Source organism: Hippoglossus stenolepis, chromosome 22 (genome assembly GCF_022539355.2).
Source record: "Hippoglossus stenolepis isolate QCI-W04-F060 chromosome 22, HSTE1.2, whole genome shotgun sequence".
In the NCBI taxonomy this organism is placed as follows: Eukaryota; Metazoa; Chordata; class Actinopteri; order Pleuronectiformes; family Pleuronectidae; genus Hippoglossus; species Hippoglossus stenolepis.
Window position 1 is genome coordinate 12,408,243 of NC_061504.1, and position 27,909 is coordinate 12,436,151.

General features: G+C 42.4%; 1 protein-coding gene across 2 annotated transcripts; it reads right to left on the bottom strand.

The window, feature by feature from the left end:
* Positions 1–13,100: 13,100 nt before the first annotated feature.
* st8sia1 (ST8 alpha-N-acetyl-neuraminide alpha-2,8-sialyltransferase 1) lies at positions 13,101–26,745 on the bottom strand. Of its 2 annotated transcripts, XM_035147547.2 has the most exons (5): positions 26,062–26,745; positions 24,580–24,724; positions 20,164–20,273; positions 18,228–18,320; positions 13,758–17,568 (listed from the first exon to the last, which is right to left on the bottom strand). In XM_035147547.2, the coding sequence occupies exons 1-5, from the start codon at positions 26,238–26,240 to the stop codon at positions 17,103–17,105; spliced, it is 993 nt and encodes a 330-aa protein (XP_035003438.1). In that variant the 5' UTR covers positions 26,241–26,745; the 3' UTR covers positions 13,758–17,102. The 2 variants fall into 2 exon arrangements, with proteins under 2 accessions (XP_035003439.1, XP_035003438.1); XM_035147548.2 differs by lacking the exons at positions 20,164–20,273; positions 26,062–26,745 and having other exon boundaries at positions 13,101–17,568; positions 24,580–24,641.
* Positions 26,746–27,909: the final 1,164 nt, after the last annotated feature.

Here is a 27,909-nt window from a genome sequence, read left to right on the forward strand (position 1 = left end):
TTGTATAAGGGGAAACTCCCACAATGCTTTGCTTTCGGAAGCAGTTATTTGAGCGTGCCTTGGGTGTCACGTGGATGGCTGCCCTCTAGCGGTTCGGAGTGAGACAACCCAATAATAAAATGCAATATACATCTAATATTTATTCTTTTTCACGTCACAGATACAGAATTTACTCATCTCAAATGTAGTTTTTTTTGTATTAAAATGTTATTTTCTGAATCCTGTTTTGTTTATATATATATATACTAAAACAAATATATTACAACTTTATTTCTTAGTTTCAAAACAGAAAATAAAAAAGTGAGATAATTTTAAATAGTAAGATAATTACCCCACATGTACAATTAAATAATATTTCTATAATGGTTTATGAGTTATACAAATATTGTTTCCCAATTTAATGATTATATTGCATTGACTTTTTTTTATTTCATAATGTCTTCATCTATTTATTTCCTCCTTTCCTGCCTCATGAGGACAAAAAGATGACTGCAAGTTGTTGTGAACTTATTAAACATTTAAATCCCATTTTTAAAGACACTATCAAACAACACCGTTTTCAAACTAGAATATAAATCGTTAAATAATTTTCAGGCGACATCCTTTCTGCGGTCTCTTTGTGGCCTGTTATCGAGTAACTGCAGAAAAGTACACACAACACAATCTCCGTAATCACACAAGCTGCTATCAAGTAGAAAATGAGGATCAGTGAACAAAACAACGACATCTCTACATCCTGCAGGGACATTACATCAATATCATCGAGGAAACAACCCAGTTAGATCTCAGTAAATTTGCTATTGGGGAAAACCTCACAATGATGTATTAAAGGATATTGAAGTAATTTTCCAGCGGTTGACAGTATCACCAGGGCAATTATATGCTTGTGCACATGACACGTGGATCTTGAACTAATTGTGCAGAGTTATAATTGGCCACCAGAGGTCGTACATGAACCACAGACTGTTCTTCGAATTGGATGTGGATATTTGTTTCCCTCATGTTCTCTTAAAGGTTCTATGTCTCTGAACAAGTGATGTCGTCAGTTGTCTGTCACTGCGTTTCATCGCCAGGAGTTCACTGCAAGCATGATTTATTTATATAGTTCAGATGAATCAGTTTTCACCACATGCTTGCTCATTTTCTTGCAACAGAGAGGCAACACATTTTAGAATTTTAATAAACGTAAATGCAGCAGATGACATCGGAGCAGATGAAGATAATTGAATCTACATTTTTGATTTATGCTCTTGTATTTTAAGATTGAAGTTAGTGTTACACCAACGATTGGACCATCTGCTCAGGGTTTTAGCGAACGATCAATCGCTGATGGCCTCTTGAGCATAAAGCTGAGGGTTGCCCTGCAGCTGACCCCGCGCTCAGTCGAAGGCTAACTGTCCAAAAAAGACGAATATGTCCTGTGGGAAGTTTAAAGACTTTCCCCTCTTCTCTGAGCACCCACAGCAGACTGCCTGCTACATACTTGTTTCTGGTCTAGCTCTTGGCTGAGGCATCTGTTGACAGCACATCACGCTTCATCTCTCAGAGGGAGCAGCAGAGAAAGGTACATTTCTTCTGCAGTTTTACACATCGTCTGACTTAATATATAAGGCAAAAACTGTTTCACTTGCAAATATAAGCAAATATAAGCATCTTTTGGGAGATTCTTCTGAATGTGGAGTTCCACATCTTGGCCTATTTCTAGCTCAGCTGCTTTTGTCTCCCTCTCCTCTACATCTCTACTCCCCTCTTGGCTTTTAGGTTACTCAGTTGCAGATTTTATTATAATCCATATAGCATTGCATCAGATTCTCACCTTACCGGAGGCTACACTGAATAATAAATACACAAGCTTTATCTCACAGACAACCTGCTTGTCCTGGTTTGTGTTAAACTATATGTTCTGCGAATGTGCACTTAGGTTGTTGGCATGAAGTCGTGCAGCTGCACTGTGGATGTAGCTCAGCAGCGGCATCCTGAGAGGATCTGTGGTGATGGAGTTTTATTATGTCCTCCATTATGTGGTTTTGCCATCAAGTAGAGCTGTTGTCTACCACCAACCAGAAGGTTGGCGGCTGAATTACATGTAATGTAATGTAATCTGATGTAAAACCACAGGCTGAGTTATCATTGAATAAGTAGCATTGCTGGAGGTTTTTAAGCCGTTTATTTAATTGTTAATTGACAATAAACTGATGATTTCTTAGGATTATTTATGACACATGTTTCCGGCAACAAGGGTTCAAATCATTTGGCCTCTTTTAAACATGCTAGTCACATGATCCTTTGAGAACTTGCATTTCAACGAATTGCAAGTGATGCTAATAGGAATTTAGTCTCATGAATTTCTTTGTTGCAGCTTTTCTGATTGCGATAACGTTATCTTGCAGACATAGAAAAAGTTTACATCTTCACTGGTCTTTGACTTCTGGTTTTATCCACCACCTCCTGCTTTAGTTTAGGTCTGACTCAGCAACATTTTGTAACATCCAACAACCACATGAGGAAACAAGAGGAAATGCTTTTCATTGCGTTCATGACTGGAATAGATATACAGAAGACAAAGTACAAGCTCCGGAGAAAACTAACATCCATTTCCTTAAACCTGCAGGTTTATAATCTAGACAGATTAAGAAATGCCACAGCTGTCTTTAAACAGACACTAGGGGAAGAAAACAAATCATTTTCATCTACAAAGACTCATTTTGTTTGCAGGTGACATCATGTTGTTAACACGGAAATTGAAATTGAAAGAAAAAATTTGAGCATTTCCATGAGAGCACATCCTGTCAATGAGCTCTGGTTTCTTATATATTAGATTAAAATGGTTGTTCTTGTCTGTTTCTGTATAAATTAAATAAAAAACTGGAACGGATCTCAGGCAGGTTTCTTTTGCCACAGCGGTTGTGGGATGCTTGTCGGTGATTGTGTGGGCTTGTCTGTGCGCAGGACCGGGACAGAGTTGTGTGTGAGTGATATTCACAGGAGCTGGGCACAGTTCAAGTTTCCTCCGCAGTGCAGTGGCTCTGTGGGGAGGGAGAGAGAGAGAGAGAGAGAGAGAGAGAGAGAGAGGGGGAGAGGGAGCGAGATGGGGAAGGACGAAGTAAAGCTGGATCACCCAAACACACACACACACACTTAAAACACATCACTCACTGCACACACTAACCAGCAGTTTCTCTATCAGGCGTCCTGTACATTAGCGTTCTTTGATGTGACTCATTTTGCAACCCCGCTCGACGTTGATGCTCTCATGACCTTGAGCCGCCCGGCTCCGAGCAAAGAAAAATGCCACAGGAGCAATCTGATCTCCCGGCGTCTCATTCAGAAGCAAGTTCATACTTGTTAATTTGCCTGCCCGTAAATCATCGAGCCCATAATTCCCAGGCGGTATCTGATTGGCGGCTAGTTTCTGCAGAAAAAACAGAGAGAACTGGAAAAACCAAAGGGAAGTTGTGACATTACACAGAGTTAGGAGAAGCTGAGTAGCTGTGGGATATATTTCATGTTATATGTGTTATGACGTGTTCGCTGTAATTTCCTTCTTGTTTATTTTTTTTGTGTGGCTCTATGGAGAGCATTGTTGGACCAGCACCACGGCCCATTGGGATCAACGAAACATTTCTCTGTGGCCTGAGGTTCGTTTTTTGGCCTCCTCTGTGCTCTGTCAACTTCAGGAGCAATGATACAGCAAGCAGGGATGAACGGACCTCTCAGAGTTCACGAGCAAGGCATACTTTTGCACAGTGACTGTATTTAAAGATGGACGACGCATCTCCACTTCCTCCCACTGTACAAGAACAAAGTCAAAATGTCCCGCATACGGATGGTGCCCACAAGTTCTTAACGGCCATTCACACCTTGACTCTGGTTGGGGGGGTTTGACGACCTGCATGTTTAACATAACCACTCCCAATGTAGGTACAGACCCACACAAGTTAAATACCTGAAACCACCCACTGGTCAGTTATAGAACCGACGAGAAACATCTTCAGCAAGTCCAGATGCCTGAATACTGTGCACATGTACAACTCTTGAACATCTTGAACTGGTGATTGAGCTGGTCTGCACATCAATATCCTGCCGATTCATGTGCTCGACCAATCACGTGTCAGTCATTTTAATAGCATCAAATTACAAAATAAAATTAACCCAAATCCAATGAAAAAGGCCTGTCCTCCTGGGTTTGGTATACTTGTTGCCATGCCAACAGACTGATTAGCACAGGAACATTTCTGCATCATTCAGAAGAAAAGGGGACATAATCCGCACTTTGTCTCAGTTTCTTCTTGTGTGTGGGAGTGTGTGTGTGCGCCCCGACGCCCACATGGTCCACCTGCTGCAAAACATGCATGATGGGATCTCTCAACCAGACAGATTGAACAGATGATCAGCTTAGAGTGTGTCTGCTGATGTGCAAAACACGGGCTTAAAATTCGATTGAGGGGAAAAGCTTGCGGTTCTGGGAAGAAGATTTCGTGGTCTGTGGATTTATTTTGCTAAGACCTAGATGCTAACAGAGTCCTATTTGTCCCTGTGTTTGTAGCAGAAGGGCTGTGTGTGTGTGTGTGTGTGTGTGTGTGTGTGTGTGTGTGTGTGTCCACTGTTTTGCTGGTGTGAGACAAATGTAGTGTTTCTTAGATTTCCCCTCACTGTGCTGTGACCCTGGCTCTAGCGGGATGTGTCTAATGAGAGCTATATATATCCTGGAACAGACCTGACTGGCACTCAAAAGACCACAACCTCTACACACACCCACACACACAGGAACGCTTGCTCTTATTCCCGTCACTCCTCCCATAGGGGATGAGAAGAAAGAGAGGGGGGGGGGGAGGAGAGAAACAAATAAATTAGGAACAAAGCTCCCCAGCACAGTCAGATGCAGACCCCCTGCCTGCTCTCACACCTACTCCTCTTTCCACCCACTTGCCTTTATTCTCCAAACTCTGCCCGCATGCCTCTCGGCTCCGGCGTTATGAGTCACTGCAGCTTGTGTGGGAGTCAAAAGTTCCCTGTCGATAACTGCGAAGGCATCATCAACTAGAGTAATTGAACAAGGGGGAAGGAGGCTCGGTGCGTGGAAAAGGGAGCAGGAAAGAAGAAGTGGCAAAGCATTAATCAACGAAGGCAGTATACATGCACCCACATCAATAAACGCACAGGCGTATAGGGTCATTCTCATTATAATGGTCTTTGCTCTCAGCAGGTGGTTTTTGTTGAGCTCTGGGGTTTCCAATGAGAAGCAGGGTAACCCCCGTACTCACTAAGTCCCCATACTCACTAAGTCTGTCACTTTCATTACACTAAAGCACTTTCTTCACTGTCAGAGAAAAATATCTGTGTTCCAGTATTCGATTTAACATCAGAGTAAATCTTGTATTTTGAATTTTCCATCAAACTCATGAATCTTGAGCCTTTTTTCCTCAGAGTCGATAATAATCTTTTACTTTTCTTTGCAATAACATGCTAAAAAAAAAAAACAGAGACTTTGGGGAAATCAAAAACAAAGAGAGACAGAGGGACATTGTGATGAATATTCGGAGTCACATTTAAACCGAGGACATTGCGGTTGTTGAGGAATTTCTGACCATCCTTACAAATTACATCTGTACACCATTGGGAGAGTCGGGCCCTGCCTCATTCCACAGACACTCCATGACAACAGACAGTACATTGTAGTGTCTACGTTGAGGGACTTTCATATTTAACTCGGATGCCCAAGACAGAGAGGCACCAACACTCTAACTCTCTCGCGTATTTCACCAGTGGCAAGACGTAAGGACACAATGTGACTTAGTTAGGCATACTTTAGGCTTAACTATCCAATAGGATGCGAACACCTACATGTAACATAGAGATTGACTGCAACTGTAACCCTGTAACCCAGTAATTATCTGCTCTTCCATTGACAAAAAATCACTGGGTAACCTGCATAAAGAAGTTTCTTTACATGTCAAGTTCCGTCAGAGTGGAAATCACACTCTTTCGGTTGAATTCAATCAAAATCTATGAACAAGCTCATGCCACAAGTATTTTCTTAAGTAAAGTACGAATCAGTTTGTTTAATCTGCCAGTAGCATTATCATCACTATCATCTGACAGCTGCCAAAGAGAAGCAGTTCAAGTCATTGCGTTAAAGAGTTTAGTAAGATGTGTTCAATAATTTAGTATGGAGGATGTTATAAAACTGAAATGGGCCTTAACAGGAAAGAAAGTTTACGAACCCGTGCATCAGCCTGTTTTCTTTCCTCCCTCTAGGACTTCAGAGAGCTACTCATGATTAGCCAATAAAGGTCTCAGACAAACGGCTGGATTTGTAGTTCAGTAGTCTCATTTTTCATCTTCCTACCGATTACCAATGCTTTTAACCACACAGATTTTTTTCCTGACTACCCCAAGGAGGGTTGTGCTGTAGCTCAACTGAATTATTAATCCTAATTCCACATTTCTAGATTTTGGCCACAACTCGCACATAGCCAGGTAGTTTACTTAGATACTGCTGTGGTTGAGAGGGGTGAACATTTCACAGGTCCAGCATGAGCAGCACAGTGTGATTGGTCCAGAGGAAGAATCACTGCAACCACTGTCTCTTCTCCAACTCCTCGTTGTCTGACTCATCGCTGTCTCTTACTGGCTCAGGTAGCAATAAGAGAACAAAATGTTCAGAAACCTTCACCTTCAAAGTTACAAAAGATTCATATCGGACTTTGCTAGATAGAACTCAATAGCGCAGAAAGGGTATTTCAATTTCCTTCCAAGGTGATACTGTATTACTGAACGTAAAAAGTTTCAACTTAAGACTGCAGCAATTCACTTTTTGTAAATTATGATTTTGTCGACTTTATAAATGTAATTCACCCTTTTCTAGCTCAGATTTAGTTTTGTACTCTCTTTGTCGTATCTGCCTCTTTAGCGACCAAATGCTGTGCTATGTTTACCTGCTAGTTACTAACAGCTTTTGGTCTGTCTGGTTCTGGGTAGTTAGCTTATAACTAGTAGCTTGCCTTTAACATACTATACTAACCATATGTGGGTTTGTCACTGTGAGAAACACAGTGACAAACTGACATCACATGTTGTGATTTGATCCATTGCTTTTATTTATTTGTATATTTCCTACCATCCACTTCCTGTTGAATTATTGTCACAGAATTTCCGTCTGCCAAATTAACTCATTTCCAAAGTGGCTAAAGTTGCACTGCAGCCTCTAAATCTTCTTTTCTTCCAGTCCATTCAAATGGGCCGCATGGGCCATCTCCAAATTACCCTCCGTCCTTTGGAAGCCATCCCAGAGGCTTTCTGCTTCCCCCCCCGCATTGGCTTTGTGATGCATTATGGATTGGATGAAGGGAAAATGGCACGTCACCAGGGAGAGAGCTAGATGACAGCTCGAGCAACAGATGACAGCTCTTCCCTTTCTCTCTAATACGTTTTTTGTATATTAGAGCAGAAACAACATTATTTCACCAGAAATCCCTCAATTTGTCAAGTGGAGACAAAAAAGATTAGTCCATGAACTGGGAATAATTAGACAAACAGTGGACAAGGGTGTCGAAGTGATTCTCTCGTTACTTGTCTCAATTGTTCGAGAGGTCATTGAACAAATGTCTTCTGTCCCTACTGTCTGATTCGCAAAACCACTGACACGGTTGACAGAAACCATTTGGAACTGGGAAACGAACAACACGCTCCAAACTTTTCATCAAGCCATCCATCCCAACTCCCTGCCTATGACGACTCGGTTGCTGTAACAACAAGACCTGCCTTCCTGTTTTTCCTGTCTCTCTATTGCCATGACTACCAAAGGGCTTCAACATGTGTTCAGGCATTTGCAGAAAAATGTTGCTCACCAACAAAATGGAGCCATTGTAGAAAGTCTGATTGCGTGTTTGTAGACTCAAACTACAGTCACTGTCGGCCATGTTTTCATAAAATATTAAAAGGTTTCTGAGAAGCCGTCTGGACTCTCCTCTATTTCCCTCTCTCAGATTTGATCTAACCTGTATAAACCTATGTTTACATTTTTCAGTGGAGATTGTGTGAGAAATAAAAACCATTGCTCACATTTATAATGCTGCTGGATGCCCCAGATGTTTGCACTTACTACGTAGATTGTGTAGATACCGTGCACTGTGGTGTGGGGGGCAGGAAATGGCAGAAACCGTAAGCTCTGTATTTTTTGTGTCTGGGATCACTGCCGAGGTTGTTACAAGGGAGGAATTTCTGTCTTTGCAAACCACGACTGTTTTGGCACCACCACCACCTCGCCATCATATTGAAGAGATTTATGTGTTCAAGAATGTAGTGTCGCCCCCGAAGGATGATAAAAAAAACTGAAATGGCCCTTGACAGGAAAATACGGTTACCCGACTTAGAGTGCTGCACATCGATTAGCCACTAAAGATGGATTTGTATTTCAGTGGCTGCATTTTGTCATCTTCCCTCTAATTACCAATAACTCTACCCACAAAGATTTTTTTTTTCTTCCGTCTATCTAATGGTTGTGTTTCAGCAGAGTGGTAATGTGATTGGTCCGGAGGGAGCAGGGCGATTTGATTGGTCCAGAGGAGGCGTCTCACTGTGGCCCATTGAGTAGAAAGAAACAAAATATGAAGTTTTGAGATCATATAAATAAATGAGGTATGGATTTCGCAATCAGAAACAGCTTTCTGATACATGTTGATGATTTAAGTAAATCATCTATGGGTTTGTCATCTTTGACATTACGTGTTGGGATTTGATCCATTTCCCTTCCCTGCTCAATCAGCTCTATCCCAACGTGGCTAAAGTTGCACTGCGGCCGGTAAATCTTGTTTTCTTCCACTCCATTCACAAGGGCCATCTCCGGATTAAACCTCCGCCCTGTGGAAAACAAAACATCTCACATGCTCCCTGCTTCCTCCCTGGTGGCAGTGTGGTACATTATGGATTGTGGGGGAGGGGAATACATGGCACGTCACTAGGGAGAGAGCTAGAGGATAGCTCTCCTTTCTCTCTCTCTCTAGTTACATTTTTTTGGGTGGGGGTTGTGTAAGCAGAAATAACATTCTTCTGTCAAACCAGAAAACCCCCTAATTTATCATATGAAGACGCAGTGGACAAGGATGGTGAAGTGAGCCTCTCAAGCGAAAGCTAAACAACCGATGTTTCCCTATACTCTGATATTCTTTTTTCTCATAACCCCTTCATAACTACAGACATAAATGCAGACCATAACGTGACAATGCTATAGTAAGGGAATGGTAAGGAAACCACATTGACTTTTGGTTGAAAGATTAAGATGAAACTAAGGGTTATGGGTATGGTAGTAGGAAACTCGCGTGTACCTGCCGTGTAATACTGGCAACGACGAAGAGGAAACAAAGGGACAAAGACAGGAAGTGGTTGAGACACACAAGAAAGGAAGGTTCAATCTAAAGACAGGAAATGAAGAACTCAAGGTCAAATAGTCTTTTTAAAAGGACTGAATCCAAAAAGTCTCTCAAAAGTTCAACACAGGGGCCGAATCCTGACACTTTGTGATCATTTTGAAAGTTTTACTAATATTTCCTAATCCTTGATACCGAGGTTTTATTCAAAGAAGCTACTAGAAATATGTGCCAATGCCTTTAACTCTCTCTGTTCACTAATTGAAACATTCCTTTGTTCCGCTCACTTCCCAGCAGTCTCCCTTATTATTCCCCCATAATATCGTCTAGGGAGGGGGGTTCTAGCGATGGGCCAATCCCACAGCTTTGGTGGGAGGGGCCCGGTGCTGGATGTAATGAGACTTGACAACGAGCACCAGTGAGGAAACATGTTTACATTTACATTTTCCCAATGGCCTCTCTTCCCCTCTCCTTCCCTCCTGTGCATTTTCAAGTTGCCGGAGGATCCAGGCAAATATGTGTGTGTGCATGTGAAGGAGGGGATCTACTGCCCAGGGTCTGCAGAGAGAATTAAATATAGATGAAAATACATGAAAAATTAAACGATAGGTAAGTCATTAGGAAGGAGCTATTCAATTTATTTCATTTTTCTAATTATTATGTATTTTATTATATAGATGGATTAGAGCAATGATTAGGGGATGAAGGATATCGCAGGGGATCCTGGATCAATAATGTTCGACAATCAAGGAAATGGAACGTGTCACATTGAAAAGGAAATATTTAACAGCAAGGCTAATTGTTCATTTAAAATTGTTGATAAGAAATTACGAACTACAAACAGATGTGCAGAACCCACCTCCCTGGCATGCATTTGATATGTTGTTTTTATTTTGAGAACAGTTGCTGGAGGTGTTGAATTTCTTTTTTAATTTGTGTTTTCTTCCAACAATCTTCTTGAATAAAGGTTGATTTTCTGAAAACCGAAGCCCCCTTATTTCAAGATGCTGACCCTTGTTCCACACTGTGTTTCTAGAGCACCAGCTTGTTTCAAAGGTGACCCGCTGTACTGATGAATGGTCACGGCTCAGTTTTGGCAGCTCATTGCAGATCTTGCACTGAGGGATACATCTACAATTAGCTGAGAACACTCAAGTGGCCGCAGAAACACTGTTTTAATTTCTCCTCTCCCATCTTCTTTAAATATCACTTGTATTCAAGAGGGACAGGGGAGGGAAAACCTTTCAGTTATACCACATGTGCATATAGGAGTGGGTACTTCATATACTGATATCTGAACCTGATCAATAAAGAATATACTAACAGCCAAAAATATCCAAGCAGCCGAGACACGATGCTTAATGGCATTGACGCTGAGAATCCTTCCGGACCGGGCAAGTCTACAGACGTCGTCTGGCCAGCAAATATGCAAATAGATTTATTGTGCCTATTAACCAGATGTCCAACTTCCCTACATGACATTACTCAGGTTGTTTATAACTTGTCCCCTCTGAGGCTTTGATCCACATAAAACAAAGGATGGTAGCTGGTTGTATGGTGGCCTTGAGGGTCAGAACTCATTAACATAAAAACAATTGCCAGAACATCTTAGAAAACGCAACATTTCATGAAATATATCCGAGATGCGTTTGGCATTTTTGATTTGTGAAATTTTGTGTTTTCTGAAATGTTTCCGAAATATGAAATACATAAAATTACTCCCAAACTTTGTAACATGATATATTTTAGCATTTGTCGACTTTGTTTCAGGCCATTTGTGTTTTTCAAAATCTTGGCATTTTGGGAAAAGAACTTTTTGAAATACATCCAAAATATATTTTACTAACAATAGGAGTAACCTGATATGTTGTTGGTTGTTGTTTTTTTGCAATTTGTTTTGTCAAATGTCCTTTTTGTTTAGTATTTTTCTGAAATGATGTGTATTCTGAAATGTTTTTTTCCCTAAATACTGATTTGTTTTTTAATAATATCCTTGTTTGGACCCTCAGGGCCACCGTACAGTGGACGTCTGCCACTGTTATGACATTTCAGTTCGTGTAAACACAAAAGAACTTCCTTCCCTCTTAACCTTTAATACAAATCATCTCCAGTCTATTTACATGCCACTGTCTCCGTGCATGTTGAGATATGTGATGTGAGTAAGAGTTGGTGGAGAAAAAGGTCAGTTCGTGGAAATACACTGTTTCACTTCCAAACCGTAGTATCTTTCTCGGGTAAATCTCAGCGTGGGCAGGGTGGACACGGCTCTATTGACTTTTCAATAAAAGCGTAAAGGAAGTGTATTTAGATGGATCTAAAGACGAGTCCCCTGCTCAGTGAATCAGAGGTGCCATTAACGAAACCAGACACAGCCAGACAGCCACTCAGTGAGTCTTTCATTACGGACTTAGAGGAGTGGATCTGATCGTCCAAAACAGTGTTTACACTTTGGTTCAATGTCCAGTCACCACTCACAGCAAAGCTTCTTCTGAAGGAGCTCTTTGAATACAGGTTTGTTTTTTAGCCTCGAAAGTGAACTCGCATCGATATAATGTGAAAAGTTAATGACAGAAAAAGCAACTTCACATAAACACTGAATCCTTCTTGAATATCAGCATTCCATGGCACACACACACACACACCCACTTATATCCAGGTTTATTTGTAGATTCCCAGGCTCTGGGTGCATGGTTTGCTATTATAAGCTTTAATAGAGCAGACACAGGGTGCGTGTGTGTGTGTGTGTGGGAGAGACTGAGAGTTTCTTAATCCCGCTCAAACTTCAACATTTGCTACTTTCGACGGGTGGGTTGCTCGAGTGGCAAAAATAGAAATAAGACGTCAACTTGGCAAGAGGAGGAAAAGTGAAGCTCTGAGATGGCTACAGTCCTGCTCCTCAGGGGACGAAGAGGATTAAGTAAGAAAGGCGATAAAGGAAGGACGTTATCACCTCCATTTTTAATAATCCCCCTCAAAGAGAACATGAATGTCTCACCTTCACCGCAATCCATCGAAAAAGTTGTCAGGAAACTTCACTAAAGACCAGAAATGTCAGAGGAAAAGTCGTTACAAGTCGTCCTCTGGGAACGATGTATGAATATTTCACATTTTGTGCCGATCCGCCAACTAGAAGCTGCAGTGTCTCATAGGACGAGAAGTAAATGCCAAAGTCTCTTCATTCATCCTCTGAGAAGTCAAAAAACATCACATCAGTTCATCAAATCTCAGCAGCGGAGCAGTAAACAGACCAACATGGGCTGCGCTGCTAGTGTGGCTAAATATAGTAAAACTCCCTAAAGGTGGAGCTGTCCCCTTACACACACACGTACACACACAAGTACCCTCGCATCCTTTTCCACTGAACCGCCGTAATTAAATCTCCATCATCGTTAACGCGCTCTTAGTTATCTCTCCACACCAGATAGACAATTCAGGGCTCCGTCCGGCGGGGAGCAGGGGCCCCGGAGACGGCTGCGCAGCTTTTGCTGACACCTTTTTCAAAATTCACGGCCCATAAACCAGGCCATGCGGATGGGGCTGTGGCGAGCAGATGGTTTCACTGACCCAAAAACATTCAGAACCACACAACAAACTGGAAGTGGTATGAGAAGCAAAGAAAAACACTGCGAAGAAGGTCATAGATACGTGAGAATGTCAAACACCGTGGGGCCAAAAATCAAAATATATCAAACCATGAGTCCATACAACCCTCCCACACAAAAATAATCTGTGTTGACGATAAATGTTCCTTCTTTTATTTATTGTACATGGATATGGTTGATTTCATTTGGTTTTTGTCTTGTTCATCCTTCACAGTTTCACTCAGGTGGCACATAACAATTGGTTTAGTCCATTTTGAACTGCAGTTCAGATTTAATGTTAACATGCTCAGGCAGCGTCGTTCACACAGGATTTCAAAGATCCGAGGAGGTGACAAACTTCAACACCTTCAAAACTTTTTCTTCCATCTTTTTGTAACCATTTAAATTAAGAGCAAAACAAAACACATTTTGTCGTTTAATGAACCATGTTTCCATAACATCACAATTTTTAAACATGTAGAAAAGTTTATCTCCGTCGACTGATATTGATAAAAAATGGGTCAAATGTGTTTTTAACCTAATTTGTTGTGTAACCACAACTTAGCCTGTACATATTAATAACCAAAGATGTATAGAGTACCTTAACATTAAATATGCTTAATATTGAACTATTTTTATATATTTAACTTGGTTAAAGTTTTATGAAGCAACTATGTGTACAATTTGCCAATTTGTGACTTTAGCATAAGGGATAATATTTCCACTGCTGTGTTGTTTGTCTGTTAGTGATTCTTATGAAACGTGGTGTAAGGGTGTAGAAGGAAGAACCCATTCGGACGTGGGCAGATGCAGGATTTTTTTTCCACTTTATTTAACATTGAAAATTGGGCCGTTTTTCTACAAGAGAGAATTTCAGTGAACTGTTGATCCTTGGCGGAGGTATGTGCTCTACTGAGTCTAGTTTGAAAGAAGCTATAGCTGCATGAAATTCACACCGTACACAGACAGGCTTTAACATTCAGTAGTTCCTTCAGGCTAATTTTCACCATTTGACCCACTTCATATTCAGTTTGCAGCGTCTTCTGTGACACAGCATGTCGCTAAGTAGCTGGATCCAGACTCTGCTGTGCTAAACCTGCACTGAGACGTAAGCATGACCAACCAGGACTTAAGAGTAGAAGACTTTAATCATCATGAGGTGAGATATGCCTGCAGAACTTAACGTCTGATGTGAAACATCGACAGGTTTCACATCCGTCATCACGTAGGAATGGAGGGTGTCACTTAAAAGACAGCGCGGCTGGTCATATGCTACAGCAGGTCAAACATGTGACACCTCCATGACCAGACTCTAACCAACTAGTCACCCTGCGGCCTCATGCTCTACGGTGCTTTACATGGAACCTCTGACTGGAACGTAACAAATTGTGGATGTTATGCTGTCCCTGGTTGCTGATGGTTGATGATACTGCTCTTACATGTTCTCCTGGAGCAGGATCGATAAAAGAAACTGCTAAAAACATCTATTAAAACGTACAAGCTGCAGATGATGTGGATTTAAGTTGTGCAAGTCACAGCAGGAAGAGCCTCATATGTCGTCTGTTAGCATCAGCTGCACTGACTTGTTCAGTAGCGTTTGAAAAAGTCCACTTTTAAAGAATGAATTGAGCTTTGAAGCTAATCTAAAAGATCACAGATTCATCCCCCCTCAGATAAGAAATCCCAGCTTCACCGTGGCTCTTCCGTCCGTCACGTGGGATGGAACGAGGGCGAGAATCCGATCACAATTAAAATAGAGCTGTGTACCAAAAAGCACATACACGTTTAAAAATCATCATGCTTACTGAACATTTCACACTATGTCACAACTCGTTCATTCACAATACTGGGCAGGAGAGGAAAAACAGATAAAAGGTGCAAAAAAATGTCATATCACAGTACGAAAAAATATAATTGGTCAAAGTATTTATAAAGTTTGGTTCGCAGTCTGGAGGAGCCGCATGTGCAATTGGACTGGAAGTTATTCTATTTTATTCCCTTCATTTACTTGGTCCAGCAGTTCTAAGCTCAGATATGAGGCTACATCCATACTAATATGTTTTATTTTGAAAACAGCAACGCTTGTTATCGATTATCCATGTTGCTTTCTGCAATTTTCCGGAAAGGGGCTCATATGGTAAGAGCCTGACGAAGATACATCATGACTGAAAAGAACCAATCAGCAAGCAGTTGTGAGTGTCTACATCATCGTTTCCAGGAGACTCCATTTTTGCCCGTCCAAACTAAAAGTCATCCCGGGAGTTTTCAAAATAAAACGGGGCCAGCAGCGTTTCCGTAGCAGAGTTGATGCACTTTCAAACCAAAAAGTAGTAGATGTAGCCTAAGTTAATTTAACTTTAAAGTCAGGAACACATTTAAGAGCAGGATCGACGTTGGAAATGTCTTCAATGCTTCTCAAATGCACCGGACCTCTTTCACTTTAACAGACGGGAGGGTGGATAAACATAGAAAAACACGAAACCTATCGACATGTTTTTGCACCTTGAGTCAGAGGAGGGTTGCACTCCATGCACTTTCCATGCAGAGTTGTCCTTTTGTTGCGTTTACTGACGATATGGCACGGTCACATTGTTATCACTTTTAAATAAGAAAACAGTATTTATAATATTTTATAACATCTGCAAGGCCTGCGAGTAGAAAAAAACAAAAAAACAAAAAACATCTGTCATTGCGGCCTGTACATAAGCAAGTTACTTTTCCCTTGTGGCCAACATAAAATGTAAAAAATAAAATTACAATTATAGAAAAGGAACACAGGACAGAGGCGAAATCCAAACAACAGCAACTGCTTAAATAAACCACGGTTTAATGTATAAGGTGTCCAGCAAAAATCTGCCGTTAAAATGCCTCATTGAGACGTCCGGTCCCCGAGTACTGTCTCCGTCACTACCTCTCTGTATATGAGCGTCTCGCCGTTTCAAGAGCACAAGGACAGAGCGAGAAAGTGAATCAAAGAGGGCACTGTTCCCCTGGCTCGCCACTTGGCAAGAACAGTGCTCTTTACCAAGAGGCGACTTCTAGAAGCCCCTCTCAAAGACGCAGGCTGTTTTCTGTCCGCACAGCCGGGCTTGTGCGAATCGTACCGAACAGTCCGTCAGTGTCGATGTCGAATGAAAGGTGAGGTACCTGATGTATGTGTGTGATTCGGTGCTTTCCTCTTTTTTTTTTTTTTTTGCTGCAAATGTTCACACGTGCCTATAATGCTTCATCCCTTCTCTTCATGGCCCAAAAAAGAAGTCACATTAATCCTGGACAGAAGAAAAAACTCACACTTTCAGCGAAGGGTTAAAATGCAACTTGGCTAAACATTCTGGGAGACGTAGTATTAGAGACTCCTTTTCTAACGGCTCCCGCTTGGTACTAAAGCTCTATTTGGCACAGCAGAATGCCAATCAAGCGCTTGGTAGAAGAAAAGCAAAGACAAATCCTTTCAGACGCACACCAGCCTCTCCTTCTCCCGCTGTCACTCTTTTTTTCCTCCAGACCTATTCAAGCCACAAGGTAGCAGGACACCATTATCGCTCCCTTGCACCTCACGTCTTCACCACTCTTCTTTCAGTGCATTTTATTATCCCCCCGCTCCTCCGCTCCTTCTGTCTCTGTTGAACAAAGACCCGGAGGGGGGTTTGGTCCAGCTGCCCCATATGACAGTCAGATACAGTCGCACAGACAAAAAAAAAATCCCCCCAAACACCCAGCCTTGCACACTTTCACCTTTCTGTGCCCCACTCGAGGGGCTTTCCATAGAAAACACACATCCACACGATTTCAGAGACAAGGGGTCGAGGTACGGCTTCGTCGAGGTTTTTTGGAGAGTGTGTGCATGTGTGTGTGTGAGTGTGTGTGTGTGTGTGTATGTGTGTGTGTGCCTGTGTCAGTGTATTCTCTGTCCCTGATGCTGCTGGTCTGGGTGGAGGACATTCTCATTATAATTAGGGATAATCTTGGTGGTACAGCAGCATCGTGTATGAACACAGATGCAGCGCTGAGGTTTCTCAGAGGAAATATTGTATGTGCATCCATTTGCGTCATGACAACAACTTCCTGCCGATTCACAACCCAAACATCTCACTCTGCGCCCTTTAACCAGCTAAACCTCAACGGACCGCCATCTTTTCCGGCTCCCTCCTCCCTATGGGGGGCAGTGTCCCACCCTCATGCGCAGCGTGCCGCTTTTGTGCAAGTGCCAGAGCTGGACGAACTCCTCGGGCATGGTGTGGAACCACTTGTAGGGCAGGATGTTGTCGTAGTAGTGGTGGCTGACCGGCTGCCCGTCCAGGCCAATGGAGAACGGCCAGAAGCCGTAGGCCGTCACCTCCTCGCACAGCCCCAGGGCCAGGCTGACCAGGAAGAGCCCCGTGGAGAGGCGCTTGGCGTGCACGCCTCGGGCTTTCCAGAATTTGCCGACCGTGCGCAGGAACTCTGGGTTGGCGAAGAGCATGGTGAGGTTGGAGGAGGAGTCTGCCAGGGCGTAATATGCCCGCAGAGACAGGTCGGTGCAGGGCTTCATGGAGAACGCTGGCATGTACATGTAGCTGGAGCCGTAGACCTTCATGCTGTCGACGAAGGCCTTTCTCGACCACAGGAGGTTCTGAAATCTGAACAGAGACAGAGAAAGAGTTATTTAATATGTTGTGTAACGACTGAGATAAAATCCAGTCATAAAATCCTGACATGGTTGACTCATGTGTAGAGTTGACTGCTCTGCTTCCTTCCAGGCTGTCATGGCAACACGTTTCCCGTGTTGCCATGAGTCAAGCTACAGAAACAGGGTTACTGTGACACAGGCAGATTTTTCAAGTAACTAAATGATTTGTAAAAATGACCTTTTTTACAATTTAGAGCGAACAGGATGAAGTGAAGAAAATTGCTTTTGATTGGCATTTTGTTCTGTTCGGTCTCTTTTCTCTTTAAATCCCTTTTATGTGTCTCTTTGTCTAATCTTCGGTCTTTTAGGTGTTGTCTTCGTGCCTCTTTATGAAAACCACTCTGAGGTGCCTTGTTGTGGAATTGCTTACAAACACTTGCCTTCGCTTAATGCATATTTCAATTCTCATCTATGTCGCCTTGAAAATCCATTTGCATGCGTTGCTTTTAAGTGCTGTATAAAGTTAAATTATTGCTTCTTGAAAATCGATGGCTCACGGCACATTTCCTCACATCATCGCACGGATTCCACCACGTAACTTTTCCCATGTATTTGTGCTGAGATGCTCAAACATGCTGGTGGTTAGACGCTGGTTTTTATTTGATTCACCTTTTCTCTATGATGCTGGGGTTGGCAGTTACCAGGTGTGTTCGGGTTCCCACATCCTCCACGTAGTCCTTTGAGAGTGGCGGAAGGTTACACCTGAAGGAACAAAACATACGTGTTACTTACTTCCACGCTCTATGTGCAAACAAACACACGTACACCACGTCTGTAGTTAGGTGCATTCATGCAAGTTCTCAGAGCTGTTCACATGTTATTAGATCAGCCAAGACAAACACCAGTTGCGAGTCGGGCCACAGAAAGTGTCACAGCTTCACTGATAATACGAATTACAATGGACTATATTTACATTTCATGTTTCCCAGATAACACGTCTCAGGGAGTAAATTACAATCATTCTGGAATAATTGCCTCCTACAAGCCTGATGCTTAGTTTGTCACTTGGGAGCTCTGTGCGATCAGCGGATGCAGGAAATGAAGAACATCTGTGAAAGGATTTTTCTTTAGTGTGAGTTTCCTCCCTCTGGGTTCATCAGTCCTGGTTTTTGAACAGTTCACTTTTAGGTTCAGCTAAACGTTCTACGTCCTGGATAACTCCCTGATGTTTTGACCGTTTTCATTCAGCAATTGGGTCATTTTTTTTCTGCTTAAACTGACGATTACAACGATGAAACTATTCATGATCCACAAGCAGCCGTCTAGTATTTTTTTCTCCACACAACGAAATGAAATTTGAACAAGCACAGTCAACGGGACCGGTTTGTTAAGTTGCAGCCGCCTTGTGCCTGTTATGAAATGTTACTCGGAGCTTGTGCTGACATGTGTTTCACTTCGGTTGTGGTTGCTGTCGATGTAAAGACAAGTAGAATACTGGCTTTCTAATCAGTCTACTATACATGTCTCATTTCAGCTCATATGGTCTGACTGTAGACTGAATGTAAAGATGGACGACGCGTCTCCACTTCCTCCCGCTTTCCAGAAAGGAAGCTAAAATATCCCCGGACACAACCGGTGTCATCTTGCGTCGATGAGTTTTTTTGTTTTTCAGTTTTGAGGAGCCGTCATGTCGTCTGAAGTGTATGAAATGATGGGATAATTAGCTTGTTACACAATAATAAGCCAACAAGTCCTCTGACCTAAATACATAACCCTCTATGTCTTTATTATCCTTGTAACAATAAGAGGTGTCGGCACAAAACCTGCTTGGTGAGGTTCAGGAGAGGAATGTGGTTCGGTTTAAATGAACCACATTCCAAATTCGATGATATGGAGTCAACATACGTGTCGTTGCTTTACATTTGGATGTTTCCACTGGTTTAAGAACCTTTACAGGTGATGAGCATAATGATTATTTACATTTTTTTGTCCGACAATTCTGGTTCAGAAGTTTTGCAAACATCCTTCTGGCAGTCAACCAAGAATAATGTGTCCAAAAAATACTCCGACCACTTGTGCTTGGTCCTTATAATAATTATATGCATTTTAGTGTACCATTTTCTATGTAAACCTATGCGGTATTTATCATTTACCAGCTCTTTCCTGATATTATTTCTCTGTTCAGTTTATTCTGCCTCCTCTAAACCAAAATAAATGTATCTGTAAATGACTCTTGTTGTGTAATTCTTCCAAAATCCCACATTTCTTAAATCCAGGATCTAGTTTTCTTGAAGCACAAATATTTCTGACACCACACCAGATGGTTTAATTCTGCTTTATGCCTTTGTGCTCAATTCGTCTTCCTCCCTCATCTTCGTCTGTTCCTATTCGGCTCTCTCACGCCTCGCAACCTCTTTTGTCCCTCACCCTCGCCGTGGCCCATTTATTGGCTGCTTTCTCTCCCTCTCTCTTGGCTACGGTCGACACCAGCTCTCATTTTCCCCTGATGGTGTTTGGCCGCTCTCTTGGGCACAGCTGATTCACATTTGGAGGCGCAGCGAGGCGCTAACATTCAAGCACCAGCTCTGCGCTTCTCATTTCTCACCTCAGAATGAAGTCGGACCGGTCAATTTGCTGCCCGCATTTGCTGTGTCGGAGGATGCCGCTGTTGCCCACCACCGCGCACTTCTTCAGGGGGAACTGCAGAGGGTTGCCCTGGGAAGGAGACATCACGCAGCCTCGTTAGCATACACACAGACACAAGCATGTGAACTTAAAGACATAAGGTTTAAAAGAGCAAATATCTTCTGAGAGTCGGACTGTGCTCGGCAAAGCTCGGAACCTTGGCTAATTTCCTTTCAAATCCTCGCGTGCTAACGGACAAACCAGCGACGACATATGAAGGAAGGAGGTCAAAAGTAAGTCGAGGTCATACTTTACATCTGATTTATCAGATTCTGCAGGGAATTAATGTATTCTCAAAAATACCAATAAATCTGATACCATTCGAGTTAACTATTTTAACTGATTGACACTAATTCAGCCATTTAATTGTACCTATAATTATTATAAATACTGTCTACTTTTAGCTATTTTAATCTTTACTTCAACGTTTGTCCATTATTTTAATCTAATTATTTCATCTGCTACTTTTAGCTTACTATATTCAGTCAACTTACCATCATTTTAACTGTACCATCATTTTTTTCTTTAACACTGTTTACTTTGAGCTATTTGGACCATTTATCCATTATCTTTACCTAATCACTCCAACCATTACACTTTTATCGAGCTGTTTACTCTCTAGGTTTCTCCATAGAAACTGGACAAAATATGCCCGGTGCGCTGGTTGTGGATGTGGCCCTGTCATCATCTAAATGAAAGCCTTGTATAGGACAGTTTTAACTCTGATACAGAGGACACAGTTACACCATGCTTTATGAGGCCAGGGCCAAAAATGGCCTCGCTTTCTCTTTATGCCTTGGCTGCGTTAAAGTCAGTGGCACGGATTAGCAAGACGGCGGAAACAATTGTGCTCATTATTCCCCTTGGAGTGCACACACTTGAGAATACACACACACACACACACACACACACACACACACACACACACACACACAGCCCTCTCCTTGCCTCAGGGTCTCTTTTGGACCGTGACAGGGGGGTAAGTCCGAGGACAATACCTGCTAACAGTCCATGGAGCAGGGGAGGGGAACCAGAAAGTTGGGCTGGAGCTGGAGGACATTTGTAGTACATAGTCCCAAAGTGTTGTCATGATACTGTTATGATGCTGACAGAATTTCTTTTTATTTATCTACATTTACTTATTTTGCAGACACTTTGATTCAAAGCCATTCACAACGGACGGAAACCACTGCAGCTTCAAAGACGTAAAGTGAAACCTTCATCGCAGCCAAGACGCACAAGGGAACTCCGGTTAAAAAAGATGACATGAATCTACAGTACACTCCAGTGAGCTGTATGGACGCACTGTTTAAGCCGCTGAACTAACCGACAATTAACTGTCAAAGCCCTAATTGGCACATTCCCTGGCAGATGCCCAGATACTGTAGCTGCTGCCAGGCTTAGAGTCTTTTGGCTGCTTGTCTGAGCTCAGACCTGCAATCACAGCACTGGTAGTTGAGAAGAGCAGAAGAGTATTTACGTGTGCGAGTCTGAAAATAGTCCGTCCCGCCTAAGCACCAGTTACCTTCCTATTTCTGGCCACAATACAAGGTTCTCTACAAGTGCAACCACGCTGCTAGAACATAGTGCATGCAAGACGTAGATGGAGACAATCAAAGAAGTGCAAAGCTGTGCAATGCAGCAGCGTGTGACCACAACCGAACACGGGTTACTGCAATGGAAACAGAGACCGACAGTAACTAGCAGCACTCTGTGCACATGGTGTAGTGATGGACGGAACATAAGTATGTGTATATTTTACTGTCCTCGTGGGGTCACAGCACAGATTACTCCCACAAACACAGTCAGCGTTAATGAAATGCAGTTACAGGTCCAGTGTGTAGGATTAAAAGGGCTCGAGCGTCAGAAAAGTGTTTGTTTGCAAATAAATCACCGGAAATTAAGAATCTAAGTGTTTTAGTTAACCTGGAATCAGCTTTTTGTGCTTAGAGTGGGAACGGGTCTTCTTTCGCTGAGTATGTTTTTCTGCCATGTTTCTACAGTAGCCCAGAATGGACAAACCAAGCATTCAACAGAGTTAAAGCAGTCAGTTAAAGTCAGTAAAGGGATTTTTGTTAATAAAATAAAGGTAATTTCCCCCAAAATCTCAGGCGATTTCTAGAAATTGCTCCTTTTTTCTGAAGGACGGTCCAAAACCCCAAAATAAAGAGAGGCAGCAAATCGGAATTGGAAAATACCTCATATGATAAATGGTCAAAAAAGAGAGCAGATACATTTTCTCAATTGATCTCATCTCTGAATTACCGAAGCACAAATAAAAACATTGTAGAACTTAGTAGTAGTAGTAACTAGAACTATCTCACATGTCAAAACCAGGTTACATTTAATCCCGCTGCTCTACATTCAAACACCGGTGCTCATACCGGGGCCGAGCTCAGCCCCCCTCACTTCATATTCGCATTTCTTTATTTATTCGCCCTCTCCTCCCCCATCCACCATGAATGAACATGCACAGCTCAAGCCTGCAAATTAGGGTCAGATATTCATCGCGTTTACCAACCAGGATATTAGACGGCAGATCTGCAGCATCGGTGATGGGGATCCACACTCGATCGTTAATGAGTCGTGCTGCCCCTGGCTACAAAAACCACGGCAACAGCACCTACACCTGAGTTTCTCATTTTGTCCTGTTCCCAGTCTCGAACACATATAAACACCCTTATGCTGATGCAGACACACACACACACACACACACACAGGATCCATGTAAAAAATAGCCCCACAGCTCTTATCTGGGTACAGACATATACACAGGGGCAGATATAAACACTCTGTCTCTGGTCCCTATGTGGAAAGAAGAGGGGGATTAACTCGAGGGAGAAACTTGAAGCACACCCTCCTCCTCCAGCTTGAACCCATTGTTTATGTAGCCCTGTTTTAGATTAGAGTCGAAAAGTGTAAAGCAGTGGTCACCAGCCTTTTCGAGCCCAAGATCACTTTTTAATTCCAAACTTAAGCCGAGATCTACCATTACATTACATTACATTTCATTTAGGTGCCACTTTTATCCAAAGCGACTTACAATAAGTTCATCAACCATGAGGAACAAACCCAGACCAAAAAGAATCAAGAAAGTACAATTTCTTCAAAAAAACAAAACTACAAAGCGCTATAAGTAAGTGCCATTTAAGTGCTACTAAATTGTTAGTTTAAACTTTTAATCAAGGTATAGTCGGAAGAGGTGTGTTTTTAGTTTGCGGCGGAAGATGTCTAGACTTTCTGTCCTGATGTCAATGTGGAGCTCATTCCACCATTTAGGAGCCAGGACAGCAAACAGTCCTTTTTGCAATTTCTGTTAAAGGCTGAATGTACAAGAAATAAATTTACACAAAGAAAGGCAGTTGTGCAATTTTTTCTATTCAATGCAAAATATTCAAATTAATATCAATTCATATTTACAATGCAAAATATGTAGCTTCTCAGTTCCACAACATGTTCTGCAGAGGAGCTGCTACTGCAGCACAATGTTGATTAAATATTGGCTTTGATTTGAATATGGCAACAAATATGATTATTTCCTTGTATGAAAGAAGTCCCTTGTACTCAAATAAAGAGTAGCTCCGCCGCCAGTAGCGGACACACATCGCGTGTGAAAAACAGACAACCGACACACAGCTGATCTGCGGCGCGACGACAACCAGTGAGTTGGTCGATCGACAGTGAAGACTGCGAGATCGACCGGGGAACCGCCCCTTTGTCAAGGCCCAAAATGAATTCTTCCACCAAGTAGAAATGCATTTGGTGTCTTTTTGGCGTGATGACAAAACAACAAACAAACCAAAGGACAGGGGAGAAAGAATTAATTTCACTTCTGGCTACATCTCTCCAACTGTAGCTTTCCCATGTTCGGTCTCTATAGAAACCCTGACGCACGAGTGAAAATATCCATGAGATGGTGGAATGAGACTGCGAGAACATGACACGATCTCTGCAGAATCATTTAAGCCGTGTGCGTCTCCTCCTCTCACTTCTCCACGTCTTCACACTGAGGACACTGACTGTACTGATCCTCTCCACTTTAGCATGTGTCTATCTGCCCCCTCACTGCCTCCATTATGGATCACCGTGTCCAAACCCACAGTCACGGTGTTGTGTTGCACTGAGTGGGCGAAAAAAAAGCACTTCCTATCATCTGGTTTCAGTTACTTTGTCAAGAGCACAGCTGTCAGACACATGACTTTGAGGGACCTCCGCCACTGCGAGGGAAGTTTGGGAACCAACCCCAAAAGACATATTCACATGAAACCACAATCTATTCAAAAACCATGATTGTTAATACATTAAGTTCATCGGATGAGTCTACTCTCCGTCCTACCTGCACAAAGAGCGGGTAGGTCTCGTTGTTGACGGTGTGCGAGTGGTAAAACTCCCCGTCATACCACAGGACCTTCCCCATCGGCGAGTTCTCCTTGGTGACGGCGAACATCCTCCGTGGATTGCAACAGTCCGTCAACAACTTCCTGTGCAGACGGGATGTGGGAAATACAGTTTAACACAAATTAGATGCCACGAAACATATTTTAACTGTATTAACTCCTTAATTATTTGCCTGTAGAGACAGTCTGAGCTGAACGTGTGTCGAAGGGACAAAGGACGACTGTGTGAGGTCAGTTACTGTAAATGAGAGGAAGCGATCAAATATTTAGGGGCGTTTAGGTCTTGATTGAATAACATCAGACCGGAGATGGGAGGAAACAGGACTGTCCTCGTCTTTTTCACACACTGTCACTGTAATTTCCTCAGAATCCACTGTACAAACACACAGTTCTGAAAAAAAAAACTAAAAGTCCCAACTCCTCCACTGCTCTGCAAGAGTCACCTTCTCTGATGATGCTAATTGGCGTCGTCTCTGGAGAATTCAAATGCCTGCATGCAAACTCTGCTGGATAACATTTGAATAACACTGCCACTGTAGCCAACAACTATGTGGATCATACATACTCTGCATGATACACTGAAGAGTGCTATTGCTATGTTTGCATCTTTTATTTAGCAGTTATTTATTTTTATTTGCTTCCTCTGTTTTTAAACTATGCAAAGTGCCTTTAGATAAATGGCATTTATCATAATTATTACCATTAGGCTTTCATCTTGTGGTATTCTGTAATGTTTCTAAATATTTTTTGCAACGTTTTCATTGCTTCAAACGTGTTTTCAGAAGAATTACGGATTTTAATTTGACATATATTTATGTCTAATCTTTCATTTTAATCTGTTTGCTTACATCAGCGTATTTGTCCCGAAAACCCAATATAAGATTGTTTTAACTTTTCAGACACTTAATTACTTTCACTCTCACAATACGGCCAGAAATAATAATTAAAAAAAGTTCTCATAGGTCGATATAGATAAATATCTATGTCACATTATTATTAATATTTATTTTACGTTTAAAGACAGATTTTGGCTCCTGTAAGTGAAAGTTGTGTTTTTTATGGCAAAGATTGACAAATAAACATTACAGCATTATTGATTATGTGTTATACCTCCTCACTGATCTCACACAATGCATAAGCAATACATACATTTATTGAGCCTTTGTTAAATTGTGATTGATTAAAATTATTTTTGCGATAATTATCGATATTGTTTTCTTACCCTAGCAAAATCATGGTAAAAAAAAGTTTAAATCTTTCCACCTTTCTTTCTATTTCTTTCCTTTTGTTATTCACTGGCCCCTAATTTAGCCTGGGTCCTTCAGAAACCCACACAGGCAAAGCTGGGGGGCCCCTGGGAGCCCCCTTTGGGGAATCAGTGCTTTGAATCAAAGACCAGAAATGTGAGCCCTGAGACGAACCTGTACAGATCGATGCCCGTCTGGTTCTTCTCCCACACTCCGCCCTGCCTCAGCACCTCGTCCACTATCTCCTTATCGCTGGGCACCCTGTACACGGGGAAAATGTAGAACCAGCAGAGGACCAGCACGCACAGGGCGGCCCACACGGACAGCTTGCCCCGGTAGCATCGCACCAACATCGTTCCCTCTCTGCTCTCAAACACGACTCAGAACCAGCGGTGCGTGCACATCCAAGCAGGTGCGGTTAAAAAAAAAAAGATGAAATGAACGCAGGGGTCGGTTCAAAGCTGGTGTCCCCGTCCGCTGCGAGCCCCCTGCCTCATTCCGCAGACAGGGCGGGGTACAGAATGGGGCTGCAGAGGTATGGTGCGTTACCCGGTTGTCGGGCTCATGCACCGGTTTGGAAATCCGGGTTTCTGTCGGTGAGGGTGTGATGGAGGAAAGCGTGAATCCCTGCAGCGGCGTCTCACGCACGGTTGCGGGTTTGCGGCGCGGTGCGTCTCTCTCTGCTCTGCGCGCATCAGCATCATCACAGCCCGCGGACTGCGAGCGATCATGCGGGGGCCCACGTCCCCGCTGCAAACCGGTCCGGATGTCCCAACCGTGCACCCCGATACTCGGCTCTCTCTCCCCGGTCCTCCGCCGTCCTGCTGCAGGGTCTGGTGCTACTGAACCGGGCTCAGCCTCCCCCCACCTCCCCCTCCTCCCCCTCCTCCGACCGGACAAAGTGCAGTATGGAAGACCAACAGCTCAAAAACACATGTCATTTGTTTTTTGTACTTGTTAAAAAATGCGTTAACGTCTTCATTTTTCATGTTAAAAATGCGCAAACACGTCTTTAATGAGTTGGCAATATCTAAATTAGTTTCATTAAAATGTGCAAACAACACGTTAATGCATTGGTAACATCATGTTAATGCGCTGATTATTAGGGAAATTGGTTCGATTTTTCTTATTATTATTTTCTCCAGGGGGCGTTTTGAGGGCCTAGACATGCTAAAAAAAAAATCGTGAAACTTTGCAAGAAATTCAGAAGTGGTGAAGATTTACATATTCTGGAGTAATTTGAAATGGGCGTGGAAAAATGGCTCAATAGCTCTTCTCAGGGAGAATTATGAAAGACGCCAAATGGGACAAAGTTGTCATAACTCCACTGTGCATTGTCCAATCAGCCCCAAATGTTTGTCACATTATCAGAGTCCAGGCCTGAACAGATCTATAAGTCTGTATGAAGGGATAATGATAGCGCCACCTACTGATCAGCATGGAGCCGTTTCCCCCGTTCCCCGCCCAAAATACATTTTGCCTCACTAATGTGTTTTTTTGTGATATAACAAATACAGTATCAGACATGCTAGCTACATAAGGAGTCTATAATAAAATACTAAAAAAATTAGGGGGTAAGTTACAGCAGAAGTAGGTTACTCATTCAATGATGGTTAAAAACACAAATTGTTAGCACGTTAACATGTGAAATATACATATTAACAAAATGCTTGCGTGTTTTTAACATATTAACTGTGTTAACATATCTTAACAGGTTGTGTACAGCCTGTTAACATTTAGCTTTTCGGTTTTTAGCTAAAAAAGTGTTAGTGTTTGACTCTCTTAGTCTTCCATACAGGGAGGCTGCGATAGGGGCGTTCACTTCACCAAAAAAAGATTCTTCTGCAGCCCGCAATTCTTAGAGACACGCCCACTTCAAGGGACGTAATCTTCTTAAAGGTGTATCACTCTTCCATCGATTTCTCATATATTTAATCTGCAACTATGACAAAACACGAGGATTTTAATATAAGGATAAAGAGCTGCGAATTTAAAAAATATATATTTTCATGTGTATCGCAC

Excerpts from the sequence above, each read along its gene's own strand:
- st8sia1 (XM_035147547.2), bottom strand. The coding sequence starts at position 26,240 with ATGTTGGTGCGATGCTACCGGGGCAAGCTGTCCGTGTGGGCCGCCCTG. Across the intron at positions 24,725-26,061 it reads ACGGGCATCGATCTGTACAG|GAAGTTGTTGACGGACTGTT; the intron begins GTTCGTCTCAGG and ends CCGTCTGCACAG. Across the intron at positions 18,321-20,163 it reads CGGTCCGACTTCATTCTGAG|GTGTAACCTTCCGCCACTCT; the intron begins GTGAGAAATGAG and ends TTGTTCCTTCAG.